Raw genomic sequence first — 26,538 nt, 5'->3', positions numbered from 1 at the left:
AGCCACAGAAAATGGGGGAGATACTAAATGAATATTTTGTATCAGTATTTACTATGGAAAAGGATATGGAAGATATAGACTGTAGGGAAATAGATGGTGACATCTTGCAATATGTCCAGATTACAGAGGAGGAATTGCTGGATGTCTTGAAATGGTTAAAGGTGGATAAATCCCCAGGACCTGATCAGGTGTACCCGAGAACTCTATGGGAAACTAGAGAAGTGATTGCTGGGCCTCTTGCTGAGATATTTATATCATCGATAGTCACAGGTGAGGTGCCGGAAGACTGGAGGTTGACAAACGTGGTGCCACTGTTTAAGAAGGGCGGTAAAGACAAGCCAGGGAACCATAGACCAGTGAGCCTGACCTCAGTCATGGGCAAGTTGTTGGAGGGAATCCTGAGGGACAGGATGTACAGGTATTTGGAAAGGCAAGGACTGATTCGGGATAGTCAACATGGCTTTGTGTATGGGAAATCATGTCTCACAAACTTGATTGAGTTTTTTGATGAAGTAACAAAGAGGATTGATGAGGGCAGAGCAGTGGATGTGATCCATATGGACTTCAGTAAGGCGTTCAACAAGATTCCCCATGGGAGACTGATTAGCAAGGTTAGATCTCACTGAATACAGGGAGAACTAGCCATTTGGATACAGAACTGGCTCAAAGGTAGAAGGCAGAGGGTGGTGGTGGAGAGTTGTTTTTCAGACTGGAGGCCTGTGACCAGTGGAGTGCCACAAGGATCGGTGCTGGGCCCTCTACTTTTTGTCATTTACATAAATGATTTGGATGCGAGCATAAAAGGTACAGTTAGTAAGTTTGCAGATGACACCAAAATTGGAGGTGTAGTGGACAGCGAAGAGGGTTACCTCAGATTACACCAGGATCTTGACCAGATGGGCCAATGGGCTGTGAAATGGCAGATGTAGTTTAATTCAGATAAATGCGAGGTGCAGCCTTTTGGAAAAGCAAATCTTAGCAGTATTTATACACTTAATAATAAGGTCCAAGGGAGTGTTGCTGAACAAAGAGACCTTGGAGTGCAAATAGATAGGATAGTGAAGAAGGCATTTGGTATGCTTTCATTTATTGGTCAGAGCATTGAGTACAGGAGTTGGGAGGTCATGTTGCGGCTGTACAGGACATTGGTTAGGCCACTGTTGGAATATTGCGTGCAGTTCTGGTCTCCTTCCTATCGGAAAGATGTTGTGAAATTTGAAAGGGTTCAGAAAAGATTTACAAGGATGTTGCCAGGGTTGGAGGATTTGAGCTACAGGGAGAGGCTGATCAGGCTGGAGCTGTTTTCCCTGGAGCTTCAGTGGCTGAGGGATGACCTTATTGAGATTTACAAAATTATGAGGGGCATGGATAGGATAAATAGACAAAATCTGTCCGACATGTACAGTCTTGATGTAAGAAAATGCTCACTGGCAAAATCTCATAAACATTTGGTACTATTCCCAGCTCTAACTGAGCACATTTCTGGTACGCCTCATTGCTGAAAGGTTTTATAGCGAGCAAACAAGAGTGTTTATAAAGTAGACTACTTTTAAATGCATTATATTCAAACTTTTAAGTACCCTCAATGTAATGTCCATGCATCTCGAGCAATCCTGAGATGGATCCCTATGGATAAAATGTTGCCAAACTTTGGGTAAAATGTCACTCTGTAAATGAGTGATAGGAAAGGGGGTAACTATTGTGCAGTTTTAAGTTCCTTTTGAAAAATCTTGTTATGGATGCATTAATGTTGTCATTGGCTTACAGGGTGTTCAAAAGGAAAAGACTTTCACAGTTGCTGAGTACGGTAAGTAACTTGTGGTCTTTTCGGGTGCAGGACAGAAATAGTTTTGTTGAACTGAGGAAGAGCAGATGCATGGGAGCACCAGTCACTACATGTTCCCCTCCAAGCCCCTCACCATCCTGACTTATGGAAATATAATCAGCTTTCCTTCAGTGTCACTGGGTCAGAATCCTGGAAATCCCTTCCTATGGGCATCTCTACCCCAAATAGGCTGCAGCGGTTCAAGAAAGGCAGTTTACTGGTGCCTTCTCAATGGAAGTTAGGCACGGGTAACAACTGCAGTGTATGAGCTCAGAGTAGCAGTAGGCCATCCGGCCCCTCAAGCCTGCTCTGTCATTAGAGAAATTCACGGCTGATCTGCTTTTGCACTCAACTCCACATTTCTCTTCATTCCCAATAACCTTTGGTTCTCTTGCTCAAAGTGTATGTTTTAGCTCTGCCTTGAAATAACTCAGTTACCTGAACCATGAAATTTCCAAGCCAGTTGAGCTCATTGTGTTGTTGACTGATTTCCAATTTCAGTGTTGTCTCGCTTTGAGGTTTTAATCAACACATCATCTGTGTATCTTCTACTTGATGACATGGACCTAACCGGTACTGTCACTGGACGGTGAGTTATTCTGAGCATCAAACTTTACACGGTAATGAAAAGATAATCATCAAATTCTAATAGATTGTCTGGCTAGGCCTAAGACAGTGACATCCCTTGAGTAAGAAAGTTATCCAGCATTGGTGAAGCTAAGGATGGGTATTGAATATGTACTGATCTCTACATTATATCCTCCAGGAACTTGAGATCATTCAAAACTCTGCTGTCCATGACTTTACTTACAGCCAGTCCTGTTCCCCATCACTGCTGTGTTTGCTGATTTTAAAATACTCATTCTTGTTTTCAAATAACCTCACTCCTCTCTATCTCCACAACCCACCCTAACTCCACAAGATGAAGTCAGAGGCTGACGATTCAGCAGCGAATCACTCTCTCAGCTCCTGTTTTCTCAGCACCTCCCAACAAGGTCTGGATGGGTAATAGCTCCAACAATACTCAGGAAGCTCGACACCATCCAGGACAAAGCCCACTCGATCGGTACCATACCCACCATCTTTGACATTCACTCTCTCCATCACTGATGCAGAGTGGCAATGTGTGTGTATTGCAGTGAATATGCAAGGCCCCTCTCAAAGCACTTTGATGACAACTACCATCTAGACAGACGCAATGGCAACAGATCCATGGGAACATCAACCTCTGCACATTCCCTCCAAGCCACACACCCTCCTGACTTGGACGTACATCGCTGTTCCTTCACTGTCGCTGGGTCACAATCCTGGAACTCCCTCCATGACAGCGCTGTGGGGATATCTACACCCAAGGGCTGCCATTGTTCAGAAAGGCAACTCACCGCTACCTTCTCCAGCGAATTAGTGATGTGCTTAAATACCCATGCTAACAATGTGCACATGAACAATCAGAAAAATCCCTCTGAGATTTCTGGACCCTGCTAATTCTGGATTCTTTGGCATTCCCAATCAATATTGCTCCATTATTGGTGTCCGTATCTTTGGTTGTCTGAACCTGAAACTCTGGAATCTGTTCTCTATGTAGCCCTGCCTCACCTCCTCTAAATTACTTCATAAAATTGACCTCTTGGACAAAACACTGGCTCACCTGACCCACAGTCACTTTACAAGGTTCGCTGGCGTCATACTTTGTTTTATATCAGTCCCCTGAAGTACCTCGGGATGTTCCACTTCATTAGAGGTGCTGTATAAATGTGGGTTGTTGTTATTGTAGTGCCATAGTGGTACTGATCAGGCGCGAAGATCAAAGGGAGAGAAATGCCAGATGTGGACAGCACCGAGTTTGCCGAGTGGGTGTACAGGGTGTGGAAAATATTGGCGACAGTTGTGACAGACAGCCACCTCAGGAACACAAGGGGGTTGCCGAACGCTAGCTCAGTCAGGAGGTTACACTGTGACATGGTTTGAAACAAAGTCCTTTCACCAAAATTTGTTGCATCACTGGCCAAAGCTCATTAACAATTTGCAGGATTGTGAACGGCGTTGATTCTTTTTATTTTGATTTGGTCTTGGGGTGTCGCTGGTAAGGTCTGCATTTAATGCCCGAAGCCTCCGGTGAACGGCAGCAGAATAGTGCTTCGTTGTCCCTTTGTTTCTCATCTTGGGTGTGCCAGCCCTCACATCTTCTTCCTTTTCAGATACCTGTATGGGAAACCTGTCAAAGGGAACGTGACGGTTAGCATCTCCCTCCCGTTCTTCTTACAGATGACAAACAAAACTTTTGAGGTACTTCTGAAACTTCATTTCTCTTCAAACCAGCTCTCCCTTTATACCTCAATGCCCATTCCTCCTTCAGTTCTCTCCTCTCCTGGTATCATTACTCAAGAAGGCAACTGTCCGCTTCAATCTCAGATTCTATACAAATGCCCATTACATTGGTTCATCCAGACTGCCTAGATTCAGGCCATTCAGCCCAACTCATCTATGCTGGTGTTTTGCTCCAGATGTGCTTCTCCCCACTCTGCCTCAGCAATGGAAATTCTAACAAGTTTAGGAAATGAATCTCCCTTCCTCCTGGATGCCAGAACATACTGTGAATGTTTTGGGAATCAATTTGATTGCCCAACTCTGTGTAAATCCCCTACTATCAACATCCTGGGGGTTACCACTGACTAGAAACTGAACTGGGCTAGCCATATAAATACTATGGCTACAAGAGCAGATCAGAGGTTAGGAATTCTGTAGCGAGGAACTCACCTCCCCATGGCCTGTCTAGGGATGTGATGGAATACTTCCCACTTACCTGGATGAATGTAGCTCCAACAACACTCAACAAGTTCAACACCACCCTGGACAAAACAGCCCACTTGAATGGCACCATGTCGACAAACATCCGCATTTTAAATCTGAGATAGATACATTCCTGTTAAGCTGATGTATTAAGTAAAAGTGGGCTATAGATAGATGTATAGAGTTAGGCATAAATCAGAAGTGATCTCATTGAATGGAAGAACAAACTCAAGAGGCTGAATGGTCTGCTGCTGTCCCAAAGTTCCTATATTCTCATGTTTACTCCATCCATCACCAATGCTCAGGAGCAGTAGTGTGTACTTTCTATCAGATGCACTGCAGAAATTCACCAAAGATCCTTAGACAGCATCTTCTAAACCCACAGCCACTTCCATCCAGAAGGACAAGGTAGGCAGATACATGGGAACAAGTTCCCTTCCAAGCTGCTCACTATCCTGATTTGGAAATGTACCTATTCTTGAGGTCAAAATCCTGGAATTCCCTTTCCCAGGGCATTATGAGTCAAACCACAGCACATGGACTGCAGCATTTCAAGATGACAGTTCACCACCGTCTTCTCAAAGGTAATAAATGCTGCCCCAGTCAGTGATGCCCATGTTTCATGAACAATTTTTTGATAAAAGACAAAATCCACACCATGACACTGTCGAGACTAAAATGCATAATTTCATCACAGTGTGACCAAGTCAATGACAGCATGTTGCTCTTTCAGTCTATTTCAGTGAGTAGTAACTCCCTCTTTATCTCGTTCTGCAGACAAATGGGACTGTCCATTTCAGTTTTGCTGCTGCTGAACTTCAGGAGATCATTCTGAAGGCATTTGGAACGCTTCAGGAAGGAGAGGGTGCATTCCCTGCAAACCAGTCACTCCTATCACTGATAGAGAATTGGCTGCCTTACAACAGGGGTCACAAATTCCCACTGACAATCAAAGCTGCAGTGACAGAATCACAGACGGGTAAGGCCAAATCACGAAGTGTGGTTACCGTGCACAGCCTCTGAAACTTTCTCAAATTAACTCCACAGAGACCGGTATCCCATCACTAAATCAACTTTATCTACACGTGGAGAGACCTAGACACTGATTCAGCTTCCTCAGAGTCAGCTCTCAGAGTGAACAGAACCTCTAACACACCTTTTCTTTTGATTTTCTTTTTATTTTATCAAACTGTACAAAATAGAGAAAAAAAAGTGGACAATAAACAGCAGTTTACAAGAAACAGTATGTTACAGGAGAAAGGGGTGGCAAGGGCAAACCCCAAACCCCACCGTACAGCCAGTGAGCAGGGAAATGTGGGCAAACCCCAAACCCCACCGTACAGCCAGTGAGCAGGGAAATGTGGGTAAACCCCAAACCCCACCGTACAGCCAGTGAGCAGGGAAATGTGGGCAAACCCCAAACCCCACCATACAGCCAGTGAGCAGGGAAATGTGGGCAAACCCCAAACCCCACCATACAGCCAGTGAGCAGGGAAATGTGGGCAAACCCCAAACCCCACCGTACAGCCAGTGAACAGGGAAATGTGGGCAAACCCCAAACCCCACCGTACAGCCAGTGAGCAGAGAAATGTGGGTAAACCCCAAACCCCACCATACAGCCAGTGAGCAGGGAAATTTGGGCAAACTCCAAACCCCACCGTACAGCCAGTGAACAGGGAAATGTGGGCAAACCCCAAACCCCACCGTACAGCCAGTGAGCAGGGAAATTTGGGCAAACTCCAAACCCCACCGTACAGCCAGTGAGCAGGGAAATGAGGAAGAACCCCAAATCCCACCTTTCCATCACTATTTTAAATCTAGTAGAATTATGGTCGCTGGCTCCTACCAGAGAAGGTGCAAACCTTGACCTACTCTTAGGAAATAAGGCAGGGCAGGTGACTGAGGTGTCAGTAAGGGAACACTTTGGGGTCAGCGATTTAAAATAGTGATGGAAAATGAGAGACCAGATCTAAAAGTTGAAGTTCTAAATTGGAGAAAGGCCAATTTTGACAGTCTGAGGCAAGAACTTTCGAAAGCTCATTGGGAGTAAAGGGATGGCTGGAAAATGGGAAGCCTTCAGAAATGAGATAACATGAATCCAGAGAAAGTATATTCCTGTTAGGGTGAAAGGAAAGGCTGATAGGTATAGGGAATGCTGGATGACGAAAGAAATTGAGGGTATGCTTAAGAAAAATAAGGAAGCAAATGTAAGATATAGACAGGATAGATCGAGTGAATCCTTAGAAGAGTATAAAGGCAGTAGAAGTGTACTTAAGAGGGAAATCAGGAGGGCAAAAAGGGGACATGAGATAGCTTTGACAAATATATTTAAGGAAAGTCCAGAGGGTTTTTACTAATACATTAAGGACAAAAGGGTAACTAGGGAGAGAATAGGGCCCCTCAAAGATCATTTTCTGGATTAGTGGTGCTGGAAGAGCACAGCAGTTCAGGCAGCATCCGAGGATTTTAACCCCTCAAAGATCAGCAAGGCGGCCTTTGTATGGAGCCGAACAAAATGGGGGAGATACTAAATGAGTATTTTGCATCAGTATTTACTGTGGAAAAGGATATGGAAGGTATAGACTGTAGGGAAATAGATGGTGACATCTTGCAAAATGTCCAGATTACAGAGGAGGAAGTGCAGGATGTCTTGAAATGGGTAAAGGAGGATAAATTCCCAGGATCTGATCAGGTGTACCCGAGAACTCTGTGGGAAGCTAGGGAAGTGATTGTTGGGCCTCTTGCTGAGATAGTTGTATCATCGATAGTCACAGGTGAGGTGTCAGAAGACTGGAGGTTGGCAAATGTGGTGCCACTGTTTAAGAAGGATGGTAAGGACATGCCAGGGAACTATAGAATCCTGAGGGACAGGATGTACATGTATTTGGAAAAGCAAGGACTAATTAGGGATCGTCAAAATGGCTTTGTGTGTGGGAAATCATGTCTCACAAATGTGATTGAGTTTTTTGAAGAAGTAACAAAGAGGATTGATGTGGCCAGAGCGGAGGATGTGATCTATATGGACTTCAGTAAGGCATTCGACAAGGTTCCCCATGGGAGACTGGTAAGCAAGGTTAGATCTCATGGAATACAGGGAGAACTAGCCATTTGGATACAGAACTTGGCTCAAAGGTAGAAGACAGAGGATGGTGGTTGTTTTTTAGATTGGAGGCCTGTGATAAGTGGAGTGCCACAAGGATCGGTGCTGGGTCCTCGACTTTTTGTCATTTACGTAAATGATTTTGATGGTAGCATAAGAGGTACAGTTAGTAAGTTTGCAGATGACACCAAAATTGGAGGCATTGTGGACAGTGAAGAGAGTTACCTCAGATTACAACAGGATCTTGACCAGCTGGGCCAATGGGCTGAGAAGTGGCAGATGGAGTTTAATTCAGATAAATGCGAAGTGTTGCATTTTGGGAAAGCAAATCTTAGCAGGACTTATACACTTAATGGTAAGGTCCCAGGGAGTGTTGCTGAACAAAGAGACCTTGGAGTGCAGGATCATAGCTCCTTGAAAGTGGAGTCGCAGGTAGATAAGATAGTGAAGAAGGCGTTTGGTATGCTTTCCTTTATTGGTCACAGCTTTGAGTACAGGAGTTGGGAGGTCATGTTGCAGCTGTACAGGACATTGGTTAGGCCACTGTTGGAATATTGCGTGCAATTCTGGTCTCCTTCCTATCGGAAAGATTTTGTGAAACTTGAAAGGATTCAGAACAGATTTACAAGGATGTTGCCAGGGTTGGAGGATTTGAACTATAGGGAGAGACTGAACAGGCTGGGGCTGTTTTCCCTGGAGCATCGGAGGCTTAGGAGTGACCTTATAGAGATTTACAAAATTATGAGGGGCATGGATAGGGTAAATAGGCAAAGTCTTTTCCCTGGGGCTGGGGAGTCCAGAGCTAGAGGGCATAGGTTTAGGGTGAGAGGGAAAAGATGTAAAAGAGACCTACGGGGCAACTTTTTCACACAGAGGGTGGTACGTGTATGGAATGAGCTGCCAGAGGAAGTGGTGGAGGCTGGTGCAATTGCAACATTTAAGAGGCATTTGGATGGGTGTATGAATAGGTATATGGGCCGGGTTCTGGCAGGTGGGACTAGATTGGGTTGGGATATCTGGTCGACATGGACGGGTTGGACCGAAAGGTCTGTTTCCATGCTGTACATCTCTATGACTCTATGAAGAGGAAACAGTAGACACAAACACAGAGTCTGATCAAACAAACAATAAAACAGTGCATACTACCTAGATGCCCTGGTAAACCAACAAACGGCCCGCCCCTCTCACCTTCAGGCCACTCAAAGTCAGCCTGCCCCATGCCCTTCTTGCTAATAATCCCTTTCTTATCTGACAGCCAGGACTCTCTAATTGGACCAGATTACTAGCCCCAATCAGGAACACATCCTGGCTGACAATCGACCTGGCTGACCTCGTTACAATCACTTATCTCCTGAGGCTGCTTTTAATTGGATGTCCCTTGGCATCTAAGATTGTCAGCTGACTTCCTACCTGAGTAACCAATAAGAACATTGGATTCTGCAATGCTCAAAGGATCATTCTTGATTTCATTGATCTCAGAGTTCATCTATGTTAGCTGAAAAATTTAATTTTGGGTTATGCTCCTTAAGAAATATTCCTGATCTTATCTACTCCGTAACCATTCTCCTCTCAGATACTCAAATATGATTAGTATGGAGCATTCATGTTATGATCCCACTTCTAACTAGACAAGTCCAATATTAAGATCTGACTTGAGAGACAATAATCATAATAAGAATACAATGCATAGAAGATCCAGGAAGAAGAAAATAAGCAGTAGGTTTCCAGGATTAAATAGGAACGTGGAAAGAATGCTCACAAACCTTTAATGTGAGAGAGGTGGGGGTGCTGCATTGTTGATAAAGGATACCATCGCTGCAGTAATGAGACTAAAATCACACAGGATCTCGTCAACAGGTTTATTTGAAAGCACTAGCGCTGCTCCTTCATCAGGTGGTTGTAGAGCATAGCCATCAGACGCAGAAGTTATATTGTCCTGCTTCACAATCACCTGATGAAGGAGCAGCGCTCCGAAAGCTAGTGCTTCCAAATAAACCTGTTGGACTATAACCCGGTGTTGTGTGATTTTTAACTTTGTCCACCCCAGTCCAACACCGGCATCTCCACACCATGAGGAAGGGTCTCCTCACGGGGTCTTCAAATGAGGCCCTCTTGGTCAACCTGAGAAATAAAAAAAGGGGTGATTACTTTGCTGGGCTTATGCTACAGGCTTCCCAACAATCACAGGGCGATAGAGAAGTGGATATGTCGGCAAATCACAAAGAGGTGTGAGAGAAACAGAATTATAGTTGTAGGGGATTTTAACTTTGCTAATATAAACTGGGATCACCTCAGTATGAAAGAATTAGACAGGATGGAATTTTTAAAATATGTCTAGGAGGGCTCTTTGTGCCTGCGCATAGGTTGTCTACTACGGATGGAGCAATACTAGACATAATCCTAGGGAATGAAGCTGATCAAGTGGTTGAAATTTCAATGGGTAAGCATTTTGGAAATAGTGATCATAACTCTGTAAGTTTCAAAGCTATTATGGAAAGGGATAATTATAATTCAGAAGTGTTTAAATTTGGGGGAAGGCTGATTTCAATGTTATAAGACAGGATCTGGCAAACATAGACTGGGGTTAGTTACTGAGTGGCACAGTGGTTAGCACTGCTACCTCACAGTGCCAGAAACCTGGGTTCGATTCCTGCCTCGGGCAACTGTCTGTATGGAGTTTGCACATTCTCCCTGTGTCTGTGTGGGTTTCCTCCAGGTGCCCTGGTTTCCTCCCACAGTCCAAAGATGTGCAGGTCAGGTGAATTGACCGTGCTAAATTGCCCGTAGAGTTAGGTGAAGGGGTAAATGTAGGGGAATGGGTCTTCGGCAGGTCGGTGTGGACTTGTTGGGCCGAAGGGCCTGTTTCCACACTGTAAGTAGTCGATCAGCTGAAAAACTTGCAGGTAAGTGGGAGTCTTTTAAAAGGAGCAGTGAGAATTCTGGGCCGGCTTGTTCCTCTGTGAGGGAAGGGCAAGGGAAACAAGTCCTTGGAAATCCTGGATGTCAAGGGATATCGAGAGTTTGGTAAAGAAAAAGGATGTAGCATATATCTGATTCAATGAATTAAGAACAGGGAGGACTTCAAAACCATACAGAGTGTAAGGGGTTGCTTAAAAAGGAAATTAGGAGGGCAAAGGGAACACAAAATATCTGTGGCAGATAGGATTAAGGAAAACCTCAAAGCTTTTCATAAGTATATTAAAAATAAGAGGATTACCAGAGAACGGGTGGGGCCTATTAGAGACCAATAGGGCAATTTGTGCATGTGGATGTGGGTGAGTCTGAAATGAATATTTCTCAACTTTATTTATAGAGGAGAAAGGCATTGTAGCTGGGGATTTCAGTTGGGATGGGGAGGTTCTAGAACATGGTAAGATTAATAAGGAGGAGAGATTAGATGTTTTAGTGGTCATAAAGGTACATACATTGCCAGGGCCCAATGAGATGTATCCCAGGCTGCTTTGGGAGACAGGGAGGAGATTACTGGGGCCCTGATGGAGATATTTAATACTTCACCGGCTACAGGGGAAATGCCAAATGACGAGAGGATTATTAATGTGTTTCCTTTGTCTCAGCTGCTTTAGGCCAGGTAATTACAGACCAGTTAGTGATAAGGAAATTATTGGAAACAATTCTGAAGGACAAACTTAATCAATACTTGGGACTGCAGGGATTGATCAGGAATTGTCAGCATGGATTTCTTAAAGGAAGAATTTAATTGAGTTTTTTAAACAGGTGACCAAATTTACTGATGTGGTTGGTGCAGTTAATGTGGTTTCCTTGGGCTTCAGTAAGGGCTTTGACTTTGTCCCACATGGAAGGCTGGTCCGCAAGGTAAGAGCCCAGGGGATCCAAGGCAAGTTGGCAAATTGGATCCAAAATTAGCTTCCAAACAGGAGGCAAAGGGTGATGGTGGAGGGGTGTTTATGTGATTGGAAGCCTGTGACCAGTGGTATACCACAGGGATCGGTGCTGGGACCCTTGCTGTTTTTTACTTACATTAATGATTTGGGTGTGAATGTAGAGAGATTTGATTAGTAAGAAATTTGCAGATGAAAAATTGGTGATTGTGAGATGGATGGTCTCAGGCTGCAGTCTGATAGTGATCCGCTGGCAAATTAGGAAGAGCAATGGCAGATGGAATTCAATCCTGATAAATGTGAGGTGATACATTTTGGAAGGTTTAATAAAGGAAGGATATACACAATGAATGGTAGGTCCTTAGCAGTACTGAGGAACAAAGGGCCTTTTGTGTATAAATCCATAGATTCCTGAAGGCATCAACACAGTTAGACAGGGTAGACGGCACGGTGGCACAGTGGTTAGCACTGCTACCTCACAGCGCCAGAGACCTGGGTTCAATTCCCGACTCAGGCGACTGACTGTGTGGAGTTTGCACATTCTCCCTGTGTCTGCGTGGGTTTCCTCCGGGTGCTCTGGTTTCCTCCCACAGTCCAAAGATGTGCAGGTCAGGTGAATTGGTCATGCTAAATTGCCCATAGTGTTAGGTAAAGGGGTAAATGTTGGGGAATGGGTGGGTTGCGCTTCGGCGGGTCGGTGTGGACTTGTTGGGCCGAAGGGCCTGTTTCCACACTGTAAGTAATCTAAAGACATGGAATGCTTGCCTTCCCATTAGCCAGGCAGAGAATATAGGAATAAGGAAATCTTATTACAACTTTTGAGATGAATGCTTGAAAAGCCAACATGATGGGCCACATGTTGGGAAATGGAATTACAGTGGATAGATGCTTGTCAGTAAGAAGGGGAAAGTCAAGAGGTGTAGAGAGGAAACGCTTTGTCACCCTGAGGATACTGAGGGTCTGGAGTGCACTATGTGGGAGGGAAACGTCACAACCATTAAAGAATACTTGGATGAGCACTTGAAATGTCCTTGCATTCAAAACTATGGACCAAGTGCTGGAAAATAAAGGTGAGTGTAGATAGTAGTATGTTCTTAAACGAGTCAGACTTGATGGGCTGAAGGCCAGTACTGTATGATTCCATGAAGACCAACTCAGACACAATGGGCCAAGGGTTCTCTTTTCATGATGTAATGCTCTATGAATCAATGACAAAAAAAAACTCTTCCCTGTATTGGTTATCTTTTACAACATAGTAAAATCAGACATCCAATTTGGACACAGAATATCCCAGAGAACAATACATCAAATAAATGACCACATATGGGGTTATAGTCTAGAACTGCCCAAATAGGCTGGGGCTGTTTTCCCAGGAGTTTCAGAGGCTGAGGGGTTTGTAACCTTATGGAGGTTTGTATAATCATGAGGGGCATGGATCGGGTAAATAACCAGCATCCTTACTCCAGAGCAGGGGAGTGCAAAACTAAAGGGCGTAAGTTTAAGGTGAGAGGGGAAAGATGTAAAAGGGACCTAAGGGATAATGTTTTGATGCTGGGGATGGGGGGAAGAGGGCGGGAATGTGCATATGTGGAATGGGCTACCAGAGTGGGGATGGGGTGGGGTGGGGCTGGTACAATGACAATATTTAAAAGGCATCTGGATGGGGATATTAGGAAGAGTTTATAGAGATATGGATCAAGTGCTAGCAAATGGGACTAGATTAGGTTCGGATAACTGGTTGGCATGGATGAGTTGGACCGACAGCTCTGTTTCCGTGCTGTACATCTCTATGATGCTAAATCAGGCTCAGGTATATAGTGGAACATGTTCTCATTATCAAAGTAAATGGGTGGATTTTACTCTGAAATTGTCCCTTGTGGATTGAAGTGCACATACAACTCAGTTTGTGAACCTGGGTTTGTACCTGTCCCATGTTGGAATAGGGCTAATATTAAATATATACTGAATGGAATAATTTCACCAGATTGACTGAGTGCACGGTCGTGATTAAAACTCCTGTTTTGTGACTGCAGGAGTGACTCAATCCACAGACGTAAATGTCACTGTTTTTTTCACGAAATACCAGCTGCAGACTCTCAGCTATCAGAAACTACTAAAGCCTCCACTCAACTTCACAGCCAGGGTAAGTACTCATCGAGACAGATCTATCCTCAGAGGTCCGATTGTGACCAAGCCTGAGTGAGAGCCGGGAGGTGGTTGGGAGGTAGGCTGGGGTGAGGCAATGGTTGCGGATAGTCAATTCACATTAACACACAATGACAAATCTCCAGTCCACCAGGATCTTTTAAATTCTCTTTGGATCAGTGCCACCATCACCTTTGAGAAAGGAATTGAACTTGTCTTTGTTCGTTAGTCCAGCATGTATTATAATCCAAGCCTACATACCCTGAGATGGCAGCAGTTGGACTGTATCAAGAGCATTTGTTGTGTCCCCTGGATGTACAAATGCACTTCAAGCAGTTTATCCATCTTTGCTGCCCATCACTGCTGCTGTGCAATCCTTTTTGGCTGTTCTGTACACAGCAAGATCCCACAAAGAGCAAATACAATTCATGCTTATTTACCAGGGGGCTGCATGGTGGCTCAATGGTTTCCTCCTGCTGTCCAAAGCTGTACGGGTCAGATGGAATGGCTGTGCTAAATTGCCCATAATGTCCAAGAGATTTGCAGGGTGGATTAGCCATGGGAAATGCAAGGTTATAGGAATAGGAGAGGGTAGGGTGTGTGTCTGGGTAGGATGCTCTCTGAGGAGGGGCAGTGTGGACTTGATGGGCTGAATGGCCTGCTTCTACACCTTAGGGATTCTATTATTCTATCTTTATCCTCATTTGAGAAAGCAGCCTTGATTAACCATCTCCTGCTGAACCGCTAAGTGTGGTGGTTGGGGAGGGGAATGGGTTCTGCCAGGTTATGGGTGCTGGGTTCTGGTAGAAACCTATGAGCCCATGAGAGTATCAGTGTAGGGGAACAAAGGGATATGGGGAAAATGCAGGAAAATAAATGTGAGGAATGTTGGATCAGCCATGATTCTATTGAACTTTGGAGCAGACTCGAGAGGCTGAATGGCCTCCTCCTGTTCTTCTTTGTCATGGTTTTATGGCCTTATCTCATTGAGGACATAAGATTTACTCTTAACTTGCTTTTGGTATTTAATTCACAAAAAGATTCATTGCCAGGACTGTTAGCTTCACTAAGTATTTCCCTTCAGTGAATCTGAGCATACTGGTCATGTCAACGGTGTTGCTGCATTTTTGTGACCATTGAGCGACTGAACGCTTCTCTTGTTAATTTCAAGGTCCAGGTATCACGTGTCGATCACAGGAAACTGACACTGAAAGATAGAGAGAACATTCTCATTGTCCAAGTATCAGAGACCCAAAGACACCCAGCTGTAAATCCAACACTCACCAGCAACCCATTGGAACGTGTTGATATCGCCAGGGATTTCTGGGAGACATCCACACGCATCATCAATGTCACTGTTCCAGAGAGTGGATTGGTTATGCTTCAGTTTCCATTGTTGCCAAACACTGTGAGCTTATGGATACAGGTAGAATCTGGACCCTCTTAAGCCATCTCCTGCACACACACACACACACACACACACACTCATCACAGAACACACACACACACACACACACACACTCACTTGCCATATAACACACACACATACTGCAAACATATATGCTCGCACACACATATTCAACACATGCACACGCAACACACACCACATAACTCATGCACACACCATATAACTCATACACACACTCACTCACAATTCACATTCACACCCACACTCACACACCACACCACACACACACACACAGCTGTGCACACACACACACAACAAACATATAAGCACGTGGACACACATTCAACACACACACTCACCACACAACACACACTCATGCACAAGACACACACACATGCCCACACAGACACACACTCACACACACATGCATGCACTGACACACAACACAGACATAATGCACACATACAGCATGCACACACACATACATGTGCATGAAAACACACACAAGCACACATGCACAACCTCATATACAAACATGCAGATGCATGCACATGCACATGTGCACACATACATATGCACACATTCACAAACTCTCACTACCACTCATTGTCAAAGTCACAGTCATTGACACACAGTGGCTCCCTCTCGCATACACTTACTCATTCACACATAAACACGCCATCACTTGCAATTGAACTTGTTTCCACAATTTCACTCATTCATTCACACTCTTACTCTCTCTCACTCATTTACACTCTCGCTCATACTCACTGTCACACACATTCACTCACACACTCTCATTTACACATACTCTAACTCATTTGCATATATTACTCACACTCACTCTCACACACACTCTCACTTACACACACACACATTCTCATTTGCTTACACTTTTATCTTTCACTCACCCTCACTCTCACTCACACTCAGTTTCACTCACTCATATCGCTTCTCTCTCACTCACTCTCACTCTTTTCCCATTCCAGTTTGACATGGGCTTTGGGAGGGCTGGTGCTGCTGGACCGGTGGTAGTGATTTTGGGTGCTGGGGGGTATTCTGCTCCGTTGGGAATGCTGAGATCTGGTGGTAAATCCATGACAGCATTGTGGGGGGGAGCATGGTGGCAGTGGGTGGGAATGTCCTGGATGGTCCGTAGGTTAGGATGAGTGGGAATAAACTGCAGTGTGCATGTGTTAGTGTGATATATATACACACATCAACATTACTGAATAACACTACAGGTCAATCAGTGTCAAAGGAACAACTCAATTTGGGCAAAAGCCAACCAGTTCAAATAAAGAATGATATGCTCAATATTTTCTTATCCACAGTTGCTCAATTTGATATATATTTTTACACGCACAAGTTCCCACTCACACATTCACAGTCTCGCTCACTCATACAAATTCTCATAAACACACACTCATCCTTTCACTCACACTCATGCAGACTCACACACACACACACACACTCATAATCACATACACTCTCAAACACACACTTATTCATACACTATTGTTCACTCATACACATTCTCCCTAACATGCACTCCTTCTTTCACTCACACTCATACACACTCATACACATTGTCTCATGTTTATATACACTCAAACACACACACACTCATTCATATACTCTCACTCACTCATACACATTGTCACAAACTTACCCTGTCACTCACACACTTACTCTCATACACTCACGTGTTCACATACACTCCTAAATAGGGTCACACATTCTCACTCACTTATACTCAGCCTCACAGGGACTGGATTTAAATTCAGTTAATAAATTAAATTCTCAGTCAAAATTAACCTAGTTCACTAATGACCTGTTCCTATCTGGCCTGGCTGACCAGTGCCTACAGGCATGTAATAATGTAATTGCTTGTAATTGCCCTCTGAAATGACTTGACAACGTGGGTCAAATGGGTCATCAATGCTGACCATACCAGTATTTTAATTACCGTCAAGTGTAATATTCCTCACATATGTCAGTCCATGAATTTATGTCTGTTGAGAATAAAGCAGCATTAGAAGAATTTGGGGATTGTAGAAACAGCTGGGGCATGTGGATAAATGCAGGGGATACTCACTTTGTTGCTAAAATTCCCAACAGATGCAATTTGTGAAAACTGTGGAACATATATCAGTGAGCACTAATAACTGGTTTTACAGGAGACCAGTTATCCAACTTCAAACTCAGAGTCCTGTTCTCAAGGTAATGATCAGAGAGAAATTCATCCAATTATTCTCCACATCTTGATTTTAAACTGCATTGACGAGCTGTGTTTACCTCTAGGTGGGGCTGCCATTCCAGGTCTCCATTGAAAGCTCAGAGTTATTGAATGAGACAACGTATCAGGTATCTTATTCTGTGACTTATAATTTAAAAGGAAAGGTTCATTTATGCAGCACAGTGTTGTACGTTTCAGTGCACTGCATTTGCCAACACAGGCTGGCAACACCAGTCAGCAATAGGTGACAGTCACTCAGCTAACAGCCAACTGGTGCAGGGTAAATCAGATCAATAACCAAACCAGCAGGTCTGGCTGCAACTGTGGAGAGAGAGAAAAACAGAGTGAATGTTTCAGGTCAGACCTGAGAGCAACTATGAAAACGTGGTGTTCATAGTGAAGATTGGATTGTGGTTGGGGTGAGAGCGAAGCAGATAGGTGGAGACAGAGAGAGAAAGAGAGAGAGATGAAAGCGGCAGGCAGACAGACAATGGGATTATTGATAGTCAGACTGGACAGAGGAATAAATGATAATGACGGCTAAGAACAGGCGATAATGGGTAGGCTGAAGAAGGGTTACTGGATCCAAAATATTCTTTGTGTTTCTTTCTCCACAGATGCTGCCGTACCTGCTCAGTTACTCCAGCAACTTCTGTTTTTGTTCCACGTAGTAGATTTAGATTTATTGTCACATCTATATAAAAAACTGCAAGGAAAAGGATTTTAATGGTGTGTTATGTGCAAAGTGTTACCACCAGCACCAGCTTGAAACACTGAATTTCATGCAAGACTTTTCTTCAATAGAGTTCATCTTTCCATCTCCTTCTTGCTCGTCCTTTGCTGCTCCTCCAGTTGCTGCTTGACATCTGCTGGGGTCTCTGTAACAGGCTCCAGGGTCTCTGTAACAGACTCTGGGGTCTCTGTAACAGGCTCCGAGGTCTCTGTAACAGGCTCCGGTGTCTCTGTAACAGGCTCCGGGGTCTCTGTAACAGGCCCCGGGGTCTCTGTAACAGGCTCCGGGGTCTCTGTAACAGGCTCCGGGGTCTCTGTAACAGGCTCCGGGGTCTCTGTAACAGGCTCCGGGGTCTCTGTAACAGGCTCTGGGGTCTCTGTAACAGACTGGGGTCTCTGTAACAGACTCCAGGGTCTCTGTAACAGGCTCCGGGGTCTCTGTAACAGGCCCCGGGGTCTCTGTAACAGGCCCCGGGGTCTCTGTAACAGGCTCCAGGTCTCTGTAACAGGCTCTGGGGTCTCTGTAACAGACTGGGGTCTCTGTAACAGGCTCCAGGTCTCTGTAACAGGCTCCAGGTCTCTGTAACAGGCTCCGGGGTCTCTGTAACAGGCCCCGGGGTCTCTGTAACAGGCCCCGGGGTCTCTGTAACAGGCTCCAGGTCTCTGTAACAGGCTCTGGGGTCTCTGTAACAGACTGGGGTCTCTGTAACAGGCTCCGGGGTCTCTGTAACAGGCCCCGGGGTCTCTGTAACAGGCCCCGGGGTCTCTGTAACAGGCTCCAGGTCTCTGTAACAGGCTCTGGGGTCTCTGTAACAGACTGGGGTCTCTGTAACAGGCTCCGGGGTCTCTGTAACAGGCTCTGGGGTCTCTGTAACAGGCTCCGGGGTCTCTGTAACAGGCTCCGGGGTCTCTGTAACAGGCTCCAGGGTCTCTGTAACAGGCCCTGGGGTCTCTGTAACAGGCACCAGGGGTCTCTGTAACAGTCTCCGGGGTCTCTGTAACAGGCTCCGGGGTCTCTGTAACAGGCTCCGGGGTCTCTGTAACAGGCTCCGGGGTCTCTGTAACAGACTCCGGGGTCTCTGTAACAGGCTCCGGGGTCTCTGTAACAGGCTCTGGGGTCTCTGTAACAGACTCCAGGGTCTCTGTAACAGACTCCAGGGTCTCTGTAACAGGCTCCGGGGTCTCTGTAACACACCCCGGGGTCTCTGTAACAGGCCGCGGGGTCTCTGTAACAGGCCCCGGGGTCTCTGTAACAGACTCCGGGGTCTCTGTAACAGTCTCCGGGGTCTCTGTAACAGGCTCCGGGGTCTCTGTAACAGGCTCCGGGGTCTCTGTAACAGGCTCCGGGGTCTCTGTAACAGGCTCCGGGGTCTCTGTAACAGGCACCAGGGGTCTCTGTAACAGTCTCCGGGGTCTCTGTAACAGGCTCCGGGGTCTCTGTAACAGGCTCCGGGGTCTCTGTAACAGGCCCCGGGGTCTCTGTAACAGTCTCCGGGGTCTCTGTAACAGGCTCCGGGGTCTCTGTAACAGGCTCCGGGGTCTCTGTAACAGGCTCCGGGGTCTCTGTAACAGGCACCAGGGGTCTCTGTAACAGTCTCCGGGGTCTCTGTAACAGGCTCCGGGGTCTCTGTAACAGGCCCCGGGGTCTCTGTAACAGGCCCCGGGGTCTCTGTAACAGGCCCCGGGGTCTCTGTAACAGGCCCAGGGGTCTCTGTAACAGGCTCCGGGGTCTCTGTAACAGGCCCCGGGGTCTCTGTAACAGGCTCCGGGGTCTCTGTAACAGGCTCCGGGGTCTCTGTAACAGGCTCCGGGGTCTCTGTAACAGGCTCCGGGGTCTCTGTAACACACTCCGGGGTCTCTGTAACAGGCTCCGGGGTCTCTGTAACAGGCTCCGGGGTCTCTGTAACAGACTCCAGGGGTCTCTGTAACAGGCCCCGGGGTCTCTGTAACACACCCCGGGGTCTCTGTAACAGGCCCCGGGGTCTCTGTAACAGGCTCCGGGGTCTCTGTAACAGGCCCCGGGGTCTCTGTAACAGGCCCCGGGGTCTCTGTAACAGGCTCTGGGGTCTCTGTAACAGGCTCTGGGGTCTCTGTAACAGGCTCCGGGGTCTCTGTAACAGGCTCCAGTGTCTCTGTAACAGACTCCGGGGTCTGTAACAGGCTCTGGGGTCTCTGTATGTACAGATGTCTTTTCCCTTACAAGGCCATGTGACAACTTGTTCTTGTACCTGCCCTCGCCCTTACAATTAGCATCCACTGTTCCTATCTTGGCTCAAGACACCCTGAGCTGTGGAATTCTGAAGCTAAAATGCCCTCCTTGTGCGAGTCCCAGAAACAATGCACCGTGTCCCTCACCCTGCAGACCGTGATGCTGGAAGGCACCCGTGATGGTTCTGAAGAAGGGTCACTGAGATTGAAACGTTATCTCTCCATGCATGATTCTAGACCTACTGACCTTCTCCAGCAAGGTCTGTTTACATTCCAGGTTTGCAGTATCTATAGTTTTATCTATCAGAGTAATGGTCAGTTTCGTGCTGAATTCTAAATCATTTATGGTGCGGGTCAGTCGTGATCAGTGCCAAATGGAAGATTTCAGTTGCATGTCTCTCTTTAGCAATGTTTAAATTGTGTACTGCCAAGCAGTTATGAGTCTTAAATTGATGGAATTATCGTTGAGCGATTGCTACTTATAATACTGAGCCCGAAGGTGCACTTTCCTCCCTGTGACAGGAAAGACACTGTGAAACTTGAAAGGGTTCAGAAAAGATTTACAAGGACATTGCCAGGGTTGGAGGGTTTGTGCTATAGGGAGAGGATGAAAAGGCTGGGGCTGTTTTCCCTGGAGCGTCAGAGGCTGAGGGGTGACCTTATAGAGGTTTATAAAATCATGAGGGGCATGGATGGGATGAATAGACAAGATTTTTTTCCCACGGTGGGGGAGTCTAGAACTAGATGCAATTGGTTTAAGGTGAGAGGGGAAAATTATAAAAGGGACCAAAGGGACAACTTTTTCACACAGAGGATGGTATGGAATAAGCTGCCAGAGGAAGTAGTGGAAGCTGGTACAAGTACAATATTTAAAAGGCATCTGGATGGGAATATGAATAGGAAGGGTTTAGAGGGATTTGGGATGAATATTGGCAAATGGGATGAGATTCATTTAGGATATCTGGTTGTCATGGATGAGTTGGACCAAAGGGTCTGTTTCTGTGCTGTACATCTCAATGACTCTATGACTCTAATTAATCTGTGCTGCTCCCCCTTGTTAGAAGTGTAAAGTGTTGGAAATGGTTATAAAAGATTGGATTTATAATCATCTAGAAAAGAATGATTTGATTAGGGATAGTCAGCACGGTTTTGTGAAGGGTAGGTCATGCCTCACAAACCTTATTGAGTTCTTTGAGAAGGTGACCAAACAGGTAGATGAAAGTAAACCGATTGAGGTGGTGTATATGGATATCAGCAAGGTGTTCGAAAAGGTTCCCCACAGTAGATTTATTGTACAAAATGCGGAAGAATGGGATTGTGGGAGATATAGCAGTTTGGATCAGTAATTGGCTTGCTGAAAGAAGACAGAGGGTGGTGGTTGATGGGAAATATTCATCCTGGAGTCCAGTTACCAGTGGTGTACCGCAAGGGTCGGTGTTGGGTCTACTGTTGTTCGTCATTTTTATAAATGACCTGGATGAGGGTGTAGAAGGGTGGGTTAGTAAATTTGCAGACGACACTAAGGTGGGTGGAGTTGTGGATAGTGACGAAGGTTGTTGTAGGTTACAGAGAGACATAGATAAACTGCAGAGCTGGGCTGAGAGGTGGCAAATGGTGTTTAATGCGGACAAGTGTGAGGTGATTCACTTTGGTTGGAATAACCGGAATGCAAAGTACTGGGCTAATGGTAAGATTCTTGGTAGTGTAGATAAGCAGAGAGATCTCGGTGTCCAGGTACACAGAGCTTTGAAAGTTGCCATCCAGGTTGACAGGGTTGTTAAGAAGGCATACAGTGTTTTAGCTTTTATTAATAGAGGGATCGAGTTCGGGAACCATGACGTTATGCTACAGCTGTACAAAACTCTGGTGCGGCCGCACTTGGAGTATTGTGTACAGTTCTGGTCACCGTATTATAAGAAGGATGTGGAAGCTTTGGAAAGGGTGCAGAAGAGATTTACTAGGATGTTGCCTGGTATGGAGAGAAGGTCTTACTAGGAAAGGCTGAGGGATTAGAGGCTGTTTTCGTTAGAGAGAAGAAGGTTGAGAGGTGACTTAATAGAGACATATAAGATAATCAGAAGGTTAGATGGGGTGGAAGGGAGAGCCTTTTTCCAAGAATGGTGATGGTGAGCATGAGGGGGCATAGCTTTAAATTGAGGGGTGATAGATATAGGACAGATGTCAGAGATAGTTTCTTTACTCAGAGAGTAGTAAGGGTATGGAATGCTTTGCCTGCAACGATAGTAAATTTGACAACTTTAAGTACATTTAAGTCGTCATTGGACAAGCATATGGATGTACATGGAATAGTGTAGGTTAGATGGGCTTCAGATTGGTATGACAGGTCGGTGCAACATCGAGGGCCGAAGGGCCTGTACTGCGCTGTAATGTTCTATATTCTATGTTCTATGTTCTATGTTCCCTCAGGTGATATCACGGAGTCAGGTGATACTGACAGGCAAAAGCAATCTGAGCACAATCCAGCTAACACCGGAACCTTCCTGGGCTCCGTCAGCAAGCCTCATCGTCTACTATGTTGCAGAAGATGGTCAGCTCATTAGCTCTGATTTGGAGTTGGAAGTGGAAGGCATCTTTAGAAATAAGGTCAGAGCTTTTGTTGATGTTTAAACTTGTTGTTTGGATCTGGTCAGCACCAGTAAGGCAGCCATTGTCCCTCAGCTCAACGGTGGCTCCATTGCTGGTCAGATCTGAAGAAACCTGGCTGTTTCAGATATCTTAGAACTAGAATCCCTAGAGTGTGGAAACAGACCCTTCGGCCCAACAAGTCCACACCAACCCTTCAAAGAGTAATCTACCCAGACCCATTCCCCCTACTCTATATTTACCCCTGACTAATGCACGTAACCTACACATCCCTAACATTATGGGCAATTTAGCATGGCCAATTCACCTAGCATGCACATCTCTGGATTGTGGGAGGAAACCGGATCAGCCAGAGGAATCCCCACAGATGTGAGGAGAATGTGCAAACTCCACACAGAATGGTTGCACAAGGCTGGAATCGAACCTGGGTCTATGAGGCGGCAGTGCTAACCACTGAGCCACCATGCCATCCTGGAGCACTTCAATACTTTATCAATTCCTGTTTTCCATTTCTCACATCAGAGATGTATAAGGTAATCCAACTGTTTCTGCAATTGAAATGTGTTCCGATTTTCCGTTGCCTTCGTAACAAACGTCCAATCTTTATTTCGGTTGGGTTCTGAAGAAGATGTTAACTCTGCTTTCTCCTCATAGATGCTACCAGTCCTGCTGAGTTTCTTCCAGCAATTTCTGTTCTGGTTTCTGATTTCTAGCATCCACTTGTTTCTGTCCACTTTTTAATTTCTGGTACAAATTAGTCGTGATTCTTCAAGTCCAGGTTACTCCCATTTGTGACCTTCTCAGTTAATCAACAGTACTTAGTCCAAGCTTGGACGCTGCTTTTGTTTGGCAGTAAGTCTCACTGACCCAAACTTTGGGAAATCTATCCCCACATCTCCTTAATGAACTTCAGCATGTATCCAATAAATGACCTGTGAAGGGAGGTTCTATTTCATTAAACTCTTGGACAGAGATTAAAAACTCTACATCCTATTCTACATCCTCTGCAAAGCCTCCATATCCTTCTTGTAATGGCCAGACCTTTTTTTTTCATTCATTCACAGGATTTGGGCATCACTCTCTTCTTATGAAGAGAGATTGAGCAGTTTGAGAGACATTATTGATGTATATAAAACACTAGAGAGAATTGACAAGTTAGATATAGAAAGGCTGTCTCCTCATGTAGGGCAATGTAGAATGCGAGGTCATAGTTTTAGGATTTAGGTAGCAGATTTTTTTATGAAGATGGGGAGAAATTACTTCTCTCTAAGGGTTGTAAATCCATCGAATCCATGGTCCCAGAGTGTGGTGGACACTAAATATATTAAAAGAGGAGACAGCTTTTTAATTAATAATGAGTGAAGGGTTATGGAGAGCGGTTAAGAAAGTGTTGTTGAGACTGAGAAGAGGTCAGCCATGATTGTATTAAATGGTAGAGCAGACTCAAAGGGCTGAAAGGCCTATTCCTGCTCTTCGTTCTTATGACAGAGGAGGCTTCCTGTGTTTGGAGATGTACGGGGCCGATGCCAGTTTTTGCAGCTTGTTTTTTTTCCTGGAGCAAGTTTTTAGTCTGAACCAGAGCCTGTCGTTTGAAGTGCATCACTCTATATCAAGTGTGTTTGACCAGGACTCCCTACTGCGCTTACTGGCCTCCATACGGTGTGCTGGCAGACTTTAGATTAATAACCAAATCTCTTTGGCAGTGTTATAAGCACTCGGTGGATACCATATCCTCGGGTGGGCCTTGAAACCTGGAGCCTCATGCACAGTCTGTTTTGCTACAAAAAAGGTGCTGTGTAAATGCAAATTGTTGTTCCTGGCAATTTAATGATTGATTTCAATTGGTGCAGGTGTCATTGTCTTGGAGCAAGGAACAAGTCAAGCCAGCTGATAATGTCTCTCTGAGCGTGTCTACCAATGAAGAGCACTCGTTTGTTGGGATCTTAGTGGTGGACAAGAGTGTCAAACTGCTCAAGGGAGGGAATGATCTCACAGAAGAAATGGTAAGTGATGACTAAAATAATTTTGAGAACTCAGTCACTGTGGCCTATAAACATTGGACAGCAGCTGAACAAAAACAAAGTCTTTCTGCAGTCAGCTTATTTGAACAAGAAGATTAATATTCACTCCTGGGTTACAGATCACTAACTTAGAATAAAGCCCAATCATCACTTCTTTATGAGATGGATTTCCTTGAGTGTTGTGGGAGGTACCTTTTCACAGTTTTGTTCAACAATCAAAAAACAATGGCTCAGAGTTAGAGAGAAACATCTCGTCATGGTTTATGCATATGCTGACCTCTGCATCAAGTATTTGTGTTCAGAGGGAGGTGTATTGGTATTGTCACTGAGTTGCTAATCCAGAGGCGAAAGTGTGGCGCTCGAAAAGCACAGCATGTCAGGCAGCATCCGAAGAGCAGGACAGTCGATGTTTGAGGCATAAGCCCTTGACGGGCTGCCTGACCTGCTGTGTTTTTTCCAGCATCCCCCACTTTTCAACTCTGACTCTCCAACATCTGCAGTCCTCACTTTCTGTTAATCCAGAGAACCAGGTAATGCTCTGTGGATCTAGGTTCAAATCCTGCCACGGCAGATGGTAGACTTTGAGTTCAATAAAAATCTAGAATTAAGCACCTAATGATGACCATGAATCCATTGCCAATTGTTGGGGAAAAAACCCATCTGGTTCACTGATGTTCTTTTGGGAGAGAAACTGCTATCCTTACCTAGTCTGGCCTTTGTGTGACTCCAGACCTACAGCAATGTGGTTGACTTTTACCTACTCTCTGGGCAATAAATGGCCCTGGCCAGTGAATGAATGAAAAAAAAGGTCTGGCCATTACAAGAAGGATATGGAGGCTTTGCAGAGGATGTAGAATAGGTTTACCAGGTTGCTGCCTGGATTATAGGGTATGAACTATAAGGAGAGGCTAGAAAAACTCAGGTTGTTTTCTCTGGAGCAGCAGAGGCTAAGGGGAGACTTGATAGAAGTCTATAAAATTATGAGATGTATAGATAGGGTTGATGGTCAGAATCTCTTTCCCAGAGTTGAAATGTCAAAAACTAGGGGGCATGCATTTAAGGTGAGAGGGGAAAGTTCAAAGGAGATGTGAGAGGCAAGGCTTTTAGATACAGTAGCAGCGATGGTGGCTCTGGAGTGAGACTCCTGGAATGGACTGTGGTGCAGGGGCATTGATGGGTCTGGAGACCCCCTTCCCCATCCCAATGTCAAGTGGACTACAAGAAGGGAGGAATTACTGTCTTTTTAATTATATATGTAGTGATAGGAGTCTGGAACATACTGCCAAGGGTAGTGGTGGAGGCAGATACGATTGGGGCATTTAAGGGACTTTTAGATTAGCGCATGAATATGCAAGGTATGGAGGGATAAGGATCAAGGGTAGGCGGCAGGGATTAGTTTAATTTGTCATCACGTTTGGCACAACCCTGTGGGCCGCAAGGCTCCCTCCTGTGCTGTGCTGTTCCATGTTCCATGTTCTCAGTGAGAAAAGAACAGGCTGTTTACCAGACTCTTTGTAAGTTAACAGAGATCTTGATAAGTGGATGCTGTAAAAATGCTGAGCAGTTACACGGGGTGGTGTCAATACAAGCAAAGAGATGCCAATGT

General features: G+C 45.2%; 1 protein-coding gene across 1 annotated transcript in view; it reads left to right on the top strand.

Moving 5' to 3' along the window:
* cd109 (CD109 molecule) overlaps positions 1-26,538 on the top strand; it is a 140,374-nt gene that overhangs the window by 26,310 nt on the left and 87,526 nt on the right. Inside the window, exons 6-15 of the mRNA XM_072580292.1 lie at positions 1,768-1,807; positions 2,327-2,414; positions 4,024-4,111; positions 5,393-5,594; positions 13,609-13,718; positions 14,892-15,146; positions 17,250-17,351; positions 17,433-17,495; positions 22,735-22,911; positions 24,762-24,914. Coding sequence (XP_072436393.1) covers positions 1,768-1,807; positions 2,327-2,414; positions 4,024-4,111; positions 5,393-5,594; positions 13,609-13,718; positions 14,892-15,146; positions 17,250-17,351; positions 17,433-17,495; positions 22,735-22,911; positions 24,762-24,914 — 1,278 coding nt within the window. The remainder of the gene's footprint in view (positions 1-1,767; positions 1,808-2,326; positions 2,415-4,023; positions 4,112-5,392; positions 5,595-13,608; positions 13,719-14,891; positions 15,147-17,249; positions 17,352-17,432; positions 17,496-22,734; positions 22,912-24,761; positions 24,915-26,538) is intronic.

Source organism: Chiloscyllium punctatum, chromosome 11 (assembly GCF_047496795.1).
Source record: "Chiloscyllium punctatum isolate Juve2018m chromosome 11, sChiPun1.3, whole genome shotgun sequence".
Taxonomy (NCBI): domain Eukaryota; kingdom Metazoa; phylum Chordata; class Chondrichthyes; order Orectolobiformes; family Hemiscylliidae; genus Chiloscyllium; species Chiloscyllium punctatum.
Note: the sequence above shows the minus strand (reverse complement) of the source record. Positions and strands in the feature narration are given on the sequence as shown.